This window comes from Pyxicephalus adspersus, chromosome 6 (assembly GCF_032062135.1).
Source record: "Pyxicephalus adspersus chromosome 6, UCB_Pads_2.0, whole genome shotgun sequence".
NCBI classification, from domain to species: Eukaryota; Metazoa; Chordata; class Amphibia; order Anura; family Pyxicephalidae; genus Pyxicephalus; species Pyxicephalus adspersus.
This window is the reverse complement of record NC_092863.1, coordinates 5,106,753-5,115,209: the sequence shown is the minus strand read 5'-3', so window position 1 is coordinate 5,115,209 and position 8,457 is coordinate 5,106,753. Positions and strand designations below refer to the sequence as shown.

At 42.8% G+C, this 8,457-nt stretch overlaps 1 protein-coding gene across 1 annotated transcript in view; it reads right to left on the bottom strand.

The window, feature by feature from the left end:
• Positions 1-1,815: 1,815 nt before the first annotated feature.
• Positions 1,816-8,457, bottom strand: part of RBM38 (RNA binding motif protein 38) — a 14,009-nt gene continuing 7,367 nt past the window's right edge. Inside the window, exon 4 of the mRNA XM_072414231.1 lies at positions 1,816-5,876. Coding sequence (XP_072270332.1) covers positions 5,576-5,876 — 301 coding nt within the window. The 3' untranslated portion in view covers positions 1,816-5,575. The remainder of the gene's footprint in view (positions 5,877-8,457) is intronic.

Sequence of the window (8,457 nt, the reverse complement as noted above, 5' to 3'; positions counted from 1 at the left end):
CCAAGGTTTGAACGCTTCACCCTGGTTTTCCCCAATTGCTTCTTTCCTCTGCTCCTAAACTCAGCACCAAAGACTCTGGGATAATGGACTTCAAGAGTTACTTAATTTGGTGGTAGAAATTTGAAAAGAAGAACGGAGCAATGAAGGACTGCAGAGTTCCATTCTTCACTCTTCTGGTTGTAGTTGTACCACAAAATAAACAAAGTCTTAGAGCTCAGGGTCATAGCCCTTAGACCTGAGTCTCAGGTACAGGGATTAAACAACGGGTTCTTGAAATAAGGAGGTCTAATAAGATTACAGGTTCAATTCCTTATTCTTCTTTTAAATTTATTCATTCTCCTTCAATACAAAGCTCAAAGGGGGCCTTCTGGATATGCTGTAAAATATATATTTTTTTTTAATTGAAAATGACCACGCATAAAGCTTTGGTAAATACTAAATAATCTCTGCAAAGAATGATTGAATACTTAACTACTGTCCCTGCCATCGAACTCCACATTGATCCAATCTCGCCCAAAGATCTTCAATATACCGGACTATTCTGGAAGTGTGGGATGCCGGTACTTTCTCCTATATCTGACCTCTGTGTCACTTCGGTCTGCAGGAATGTTGGGTTGTGGCCGATGGAGGAAACCATAAAGTGTGGTGATGGGCACTCCCAGATAAGTCAAGGATTGACCGTTCTTCAATAAGGTGGAGTTTGGTGTCCTGGGCCGGAGGACTGAAAATAGATCACTTTATAAGCTGGAATGGGGAAGTGTAGTGTTGCTTTTTGTGTCATGGTTTGGCTACTTTCACTTTATTTGTACTGTTGAGTCATATCGCCAAGAAAGTAAGGGGAAACCCGATATAATAGTTATTCCCAGAACCTTGTAATGGGGATATCTGTTCCATGGACAACTAAGGCCACGTACACACGTCAGATGATTCTCGTCCTATATTCGCCTCAGGGTTGATATCGGAATAGAATATGGTGTGTGTACAGGGCTCATCGTTTGTGGAACTGTTCTGGTGGATCTACAAATGTTGAATGATTGTAATGAAAGTGAAGGGGAGAGGTCAGCATGGTGCCACTCCGTCGTTCTCCCTCTCCATAGTGCAGAATGATGCTGTATGTACAGCCCTCGTTCATGCATCATGCAGTCTTTTGTCCTTGGAAAGGATTGTGAAAGATTCTTTCCAATGACAATTATTGCATGTGTGTATGTAGGGAAAAAGGTAACAGGTTCCTGGCAATGATGCCTTTATTTTTTTTCAGAAAACATCTTTAAATGAAACCTATTCCAGTCCACACAAAGGAGTGAGGTAGCCCCTTCATCCTCCTAACCAGGAAAAAGGTATCAGGGTTTTTTCACTGTTTGTAGGGAATGATCTCTGTACAGTCTAGAGACCACCATTACTGGAATGGAAATAAATTGGGGACTCTCTCGGATTGAAGCATTGTGGAAACATGTCCATTTACTGGCAGTGCACCAGATGTGTACGGTAAGTGCGTTATGGCACCATTTGTATAAGTGAAATGATCTTGTATGTTTCTGCAATTGGCCTCAATGGGCCATAAAAAAAGGGGGTGTTCTAGTGACAACTGCATCTTTATGGAGATATATTTTGTCTTCCAAATGTGGATGACACCCTGCTGTGCTTCCCAATGGAAAGATGGATGACCATTCATCTCAGAATACAATCATCAGCAGTGTGTAGAAAGATAGGGCTGCACCTCACCTCATTGCTTCTTTCAAGTCCCTCTTTTTACCACCCTACATACAAATCAACATAAAATTACCAACTTTATACTCAGCCACACAGACAAGAGGATTCTTAAGTAAATTAACTTTATTTTTTTAACTTTTCATAATACATTTTTTCAAGTCATAGTTGAGAACAAAATGACTTACAGAAAGTATAAAAAAATGGTTCGCATTAACAATATTGAATATGTCAAAAGGAAGACAGACAGACTGGACTGCATTTAAGGGCACAGGGCAAACAAGTCACCCAGCATGGCTGCCCCAAAGTAATTCTGGGGTCAGTGAATGCATTGTGCAGTCTACGGAGTGTTCGCTGCAACTATGACCTATAGAGAGTGCTGGTGACCGCCATTTTGTCTGTTTGAAGGATTAACAACACTTTTCTAGCCCATGTAACTAGTAAAAGCTTGCTATACCGAGACAGTGCTGGACTCCTCGGAGGTGGGTCTGTTGGTTGGCCTTTTCTTGAATAAGCCCTGTTGGCTCACCCAAGCCTACAAGTATGAAGAGGGGAAGACCAAAATTGGAAACTTTTTTTTTTTAAACCTATTCACTCAAGGCTGCCATAGATGTGGTTGTACCCCGGTCATCTGATACATCTGGTATGATTTGGTGACCCCATTCGTCTACATCAATAGACCGCCATTCCTGGTCATTACACAGTAATAGTGGACATTGACTTTTGGAGGAGAAGAATAGATCTATCAGCCTCCTAATATTCTAACCTGTTTTAGAGAGAAAGCTTTGGTTCCTTTGGGCCTCATAGGAGATTTAATAAGGTGCAATAGAATTCCTGTATAACTATTCCACCTTAGAATGCCCTCTGCCATGGCTGAACACTTGGCTCCTTCACACGAAATGGTTACCAGCCTTAGTGACCTCCATTAATCAGGCCAACTGAGGACTTGTCACCAACCAACCACCACAATATGGATTAGAACCTCAAGACCAGCAACCCATATCAACCAGATTTCAGTTTATAGCAGCCAAATTACTAATAAGACCATTTCCTATTGGTTGGGAAAGCTTATTTTGTCTTCCTCTTAGCCTTCCTAAGTCAAAAAGGAGTGCTGGGTGCCCATCTGCAGGACAAGGACATCTCCTGCAAAAAGCGGTGCAAGTTCAGATTCACTGCCTTATATATAGTATGCAAGATAAAAGTCTTCTCTTCCCTTTCCTCCAATCAATGCTCCTATGCCAAGCTTGGCCATATATAATAGTATTGGCCAACTTCAAGCCAAATTATATTATAGGCAATAATATCAGGTTCGGAATTGTGGCCAGTTGATTTGGGAGCAAAAAGAGTTAGCAGACATTCTTTTGTATAGCCAGCAAAGAGCGATGGTAGCACACAGCAGCCAATCAGAAAAAAAAAGGCAGTTAAATGGCAACAGACAAATCATCATCATGATCTAGAAACCCTTAGTTATCCCCAATTGGCAATTTTTAGCACATGTGGGGTTCACTACTAGTGCAACTGTTGGTGACTGGAGTGGGGTGAGTGGCTTGGAAAGGGCCAAGATATTGTAATAGACTTTAATGACGGATGGATTAAAGACCACCGTGGTAGAAGCCAAACCACTGAATTACTTTTACATGATTGGTGGTCCCAGTCACCTCCCCCCCCGATATGGATTAATAGGTTACAGACCATTTTCGCCCTTTGATTTTTTTAATGGCTACTATGAACACCATCGTTCTACTTTGTACTATTCCTCTCCAGATCTAAGATGTTAGTTTGGCATTCTCACTTGCTCCACAAATCTCCAAGGGACTCTGGAGGTTCAACCAAAGCCCATCGATCCGCTAACTGTACAAATCCGAAGCTTAAAAGGCCTCCCATTTATATTAATGAATCTACCCAAACCACGGAAACTTTTTGTGCTCTCAATCTGAATTGTAATGGAGTGGAATACACAGAAAAAATAAAATATATCCTTCAAGTTGTAAACTAGACAACACAATTGCATAGTTAGAAAGCAGTTCAGAAATGGCCGGGTTGATAAAGACAGCTCAGCCCACAAATGATCATTTATGGAAGGGAGACAATGGTTGGTACAGTGCAGGAAATTCTGTTTATCTATAACTCTCCATCTTGAAGTACATTTGTTGATCTATTCTTTTTACTGCCCCAACATCAAATCAACATCTTGGTGGAGGGCAAGCCAGATTTTCATTTTAATAGCGGAGCACCAAGAAAAACAAATTTGCCGCACCAGATGCACCAACCACTTCATACCCACACCCCAGGGTAGGAATGCCTGGAGTATAAAGTCAGTTTGGCATCACCAGTCCCTCCATTGGGTACCCCCAAAACCCACCACTTTTACAAACTTTTGGTAAAAAAATTTGACATCCATACTAACTTTATGGCTGAAGCCCCAATTCGGTGTAGGTAGGAAATCTGAAGAGTGAACATTCAACTTAGGAGTATAAAAAGAAATGGAAAGGCCTTCTTGGCATCAATACCTCTAGCAAAATCAGGTAGACTAGGAGTTCCCAAATACTGGCTTCATTTGTTGCCTCTAATTTTTTTTGTTGGCTAGCATGGCCCAAATAGAGGAAATACATGACAAGATAATTCACTACAGCAGCATCATGACCTGTCCACCATCATCAGCGAAACCAGCTTTGCAAAAACACAGGTCCTCCATTTTTTGTGCCTTTTTACCATGTGTGCATACATTAGACCTGAACATTTATATCCAACGAAAAAAAAAAAAGTCACAGAATTCTGCAGTGACCCCCTCACAACGTTACCGTACTTCATATACCAGTCTGCAAATCTCCACCAACTTCACAAATATCCCTTTTCTGATTGGCAGGGAAACAATTTGCCTTTTAAGAGGAAAAAAATATTGGCTCCCTTTTCACCAGTTTGAGAAAAACTTCGGAAAAAATCCAGTAAATAAGCAAAAAATTCCCAACGTGTGTCAGTTGTGTGTACATGACAGTTACATGGCGGGAATGGCTTGTTTCTGGAAATAGTTAGAGAAAATGTCGTTTTTGCATTTGTACGTACGTCCTTCTAAAATCACTTTTGTGTTGCCTTTACGATACCATAAAATACTGCATTTTGTCTCTACATTGCAGCAATATCTTAGCAGTTTTAAACAATGTGATTTCTTTTTATAATATATACACAATACAATAAAATATTACAGTGCTGCGACTATGAAGGGCTCTCCCTGCTTCCTCCTCTCTCATGCTAAATCAGCTTTGAGAACTTTGAGTCCGGAAAATTCCTCCATTTGCATATTGAAAATAGCCAGCAAGTATTGAAAGAAAAAAAAAAAAATAATTTAGCAAAAAAAAATAATAATAATAAATTTACCAAGGCGGCCAGGTCGTCCACCCTTTGTATAGCGATTCACAGCTCAGGTGAACATAAAAAAAAAAATAAATATTCAAAAACAGTTACTTCTATAAGGCATCGCTGAGTATTTTTAGTTTTTTGACGTATTCTATAGAAGAATCTTGTTTTTTTATTAAGTGATCTTTATTTGAGACGTGTTCCCGGAAACAGATGGGATGGTCAAAAAAAAAAAAAAAAAAAAAAAGGAGTCCATGTCATCTTGTTTATCATCTCTCCAGCAAGAACACCCAACTTTTCTCCCCAAAAAGTTTTTGCAACAAAATTTCCAACTTTTCTTCTTAATACAACTGAATTTTTAGAGCACAGCTTGCAAATTTTCTTCGTTTTTTGTGTTAATATCATTATTTTTTTTTTTTACATTTTTTGTTTTCTTTTTGCTGCGCTGAAGCCATTTCCTTCTATTGTCATTTTTTTTAAAAATAGGGTTTATTAAATTTTAATGTTCCAATTTTTACTGGATCCGGTCAGGTTGTAGCGGTGATGGCTGGTACTGGATAAAGGTGGTAGGTAGGGCTCCGGTGGCCGTGGCGGACATTGGTTGCTGAACAGCGTTGGTGTAGCCGTAGCCAACGTAACCGGCGGCTGGTGATGCTGCGTAGGGGTATTGTTCATAGGCAGCTGGGGGGTATTGCGGGTAGCCTTGGGTAGCAGCGTTGTACTCGATGTACGGGGAAGGCAGGGATTGGATTGGTGTCGGAATGACCACGTTGGGTTGGATGAGGCCTGGCGAGTACATGTACTGCGGTGACAGCCTGGAAAAAAGCAAAAAAATTCTATTAAAACAAAAATATAATAAAAAAAAAAAATGCCATTAGATAAACCTGTACAGGATATCCAAAGCACTGTGGGCACTGTATTGGCATCTCTGCCAGGTTTTTTTCCTTTGTAAAAAGAGGCCACATAATCATTACCCTGCCCTAATTCCCATCTCTATTTCTGCCCACCTGGGGGTTTGCCCACCTCCCCTTCTTACATAAATCCAGCAGGAATGGCAGGAGGCCCTTAAAATGGGCACAACAGATATGCGAGGGTGATAGGAGGCCATTATATTGGGCACAGCAGATATGCGGGGGTGGTGGGAAGCCATAATAATGGGCACAGAAGATATGCAGAGGTGGTGGGAAGCCATAATAATGGGCACAGCAGATATAGGGGGGGTGGTGAGAAGCCATAATAATGGGCACAGCAGATATGCAGGGGTGGTAGGAAGCCCTCATAAAGGGCCCAAGAGTGCTACAAACCTGGGCACTAAGCACAGAGATGGTGCAAGCCTTTATAATGGGCACAATAGGTGTGCAGACTCAGGAACGCAGCATAGGGATCTTCCGAGATATAAAAGAGACCTTCTGGGGGGTTTAAAGGGGGTAATTAATTTGTGTTTGGGTTGCCCCAGTCACGGTGTACATAAGACTGTAGTGCGGGATCTATGGCCGCCTTCCCGGTATCCCTACTTAGAGTGTTAGTCTGCTTCCTTTTGGCTCACCTCCCCATAACCTCTCTAGTTGTCACAAAGAAAAGCCAACACAGGTTGTATCTCTTCGGGTGTCCTAATCCGTGTCAGTGCCCCTCCCCACATCTGTCACCTTCCTCATGGCTTCCCCTGCCTGGATGGAAGCCTATTATCTATGCACTGCGCCATTCAGGGTAATAATCTGCAGGGGAACCCCCCCCCACACTACATTACAAGTTTTTAGAAAGCAGAGAAGAAACAAAAAGATCCAGCAAGACAGAGACCTGGACTGACCACAGTGCTAAGGTCATCGGCCCCCCCATGGTTCCCAAATTGTTTTGTTGCACCAGATGCCCACATTGCAGAAGAGAAATGCAATTAAAGGAGGAAGTTGCACATTTGGAAGTGTCGCTGACCGATCAATTCTACTACTAACCGTTCACCAACCATGTGTGAGGCCGTGTGCCAAGGGAGGGGCAGAGATACCAAGAACAGAACAGGACAAGTCAGGAGTCAAAATTTATCTACGACCCCCAGAGCACTCAATGGGATGGTTCTATTATAGCAATCCGGTCCACACAACAGTGGCACACTGGTCACATGCTCACATGGGGCAATAAGAGGGGCACAACGACAAACATAACAATATGCCCACTTAATGCCCAAATAGCAACAATACCCAGGCAACAAATGGGCCTAATGGAAAAAAAGCTCAAACTTGGACAACCAACGGGCCAATAAAGACAATGAGCCATTGGTAGCCACACACAGGACAATCATGGAAAACCGTAGCCAAGTGCACTAAAAAAAACTGGCCAACACATGGACCAATAGCAACAATAAATGGGCCAATGGCAATACACCGAATTGTATGGGCCAAATGACACCAAGAATGAAGCAGGCAAGACATGGGCAACCGATGGGCAAAGTGTGCCAACCATGTGTAGACACCACCTGGTATTTGTGGAAAGGCAAAGATTGTTTCCTCCTCCGAACGTCTCTGTTCTGAATCACAAATTGGTGGATGGGCCACACTCATTGCCAGAGGGAGAAAATAAAACCCGGCAGAGGGTCCCAGCAAGTTTCACCAATAAACCCGGCAGAGGGTCCCAGCCCTTCCCTTTGCCCAGAGTTATTCTTTAATGACACATTAGCTGTGACTGAACTACAAGTTCCAGCAAGTTTCACCAATAAACCCGGGGGAGGGGGCACAGCGGAGCTCCTATGCCCTCTGCCCACACTTCATCCTAATGATATTATCTGCTGGATTTTCCCAGGCCGGGGACACAGCGAGGAGAAGCTATGACCACATTAGGAAACGTTCGGAGGTCTCTGCCGATAGACGCTGTGTGATAATCCTGAGATATGAATCCTAGAGACGTTCTATAAAACATCTGCTAATAGTCATCACAGCCTCACAAATCTGACTCCGATGATTCTACATAAACGTTTTGCTGTATCATATTTCAGGGGTAAAGATATCATTGGTTCAAATATTTCTCTGGCTTCTAAAGATAACTGTGCAAAAGAGCTGACACTCTAGAATGCCCCTACTATAGTCACATGGTCTCTCTGGAGGGAAGTGAACCATGAGCTACAGCGCTGCAAGCAAGCCGACTGATTAACCAATGAGCTGCTTGGGAAAGTTTTTAAATAAGTTATGGGGACACCATATAGGTCCGTCAGGATGATGGAGGGACTGGAGCCACCAGGAAGAGAGGGAAGGAGGTGAATGCCCTCCTGCCTGGGACTGAAACTAAGCAAATGCCCCAAAACTGTTTCCCCTCCTCCAGAACAAACCAATTGCCCCTTGGGGCAGGACAGGGGGACCAATGCCCTCCCCCCCCTTGGGGCAGGACAGGGGGACCAATGCCCTCCCCCCC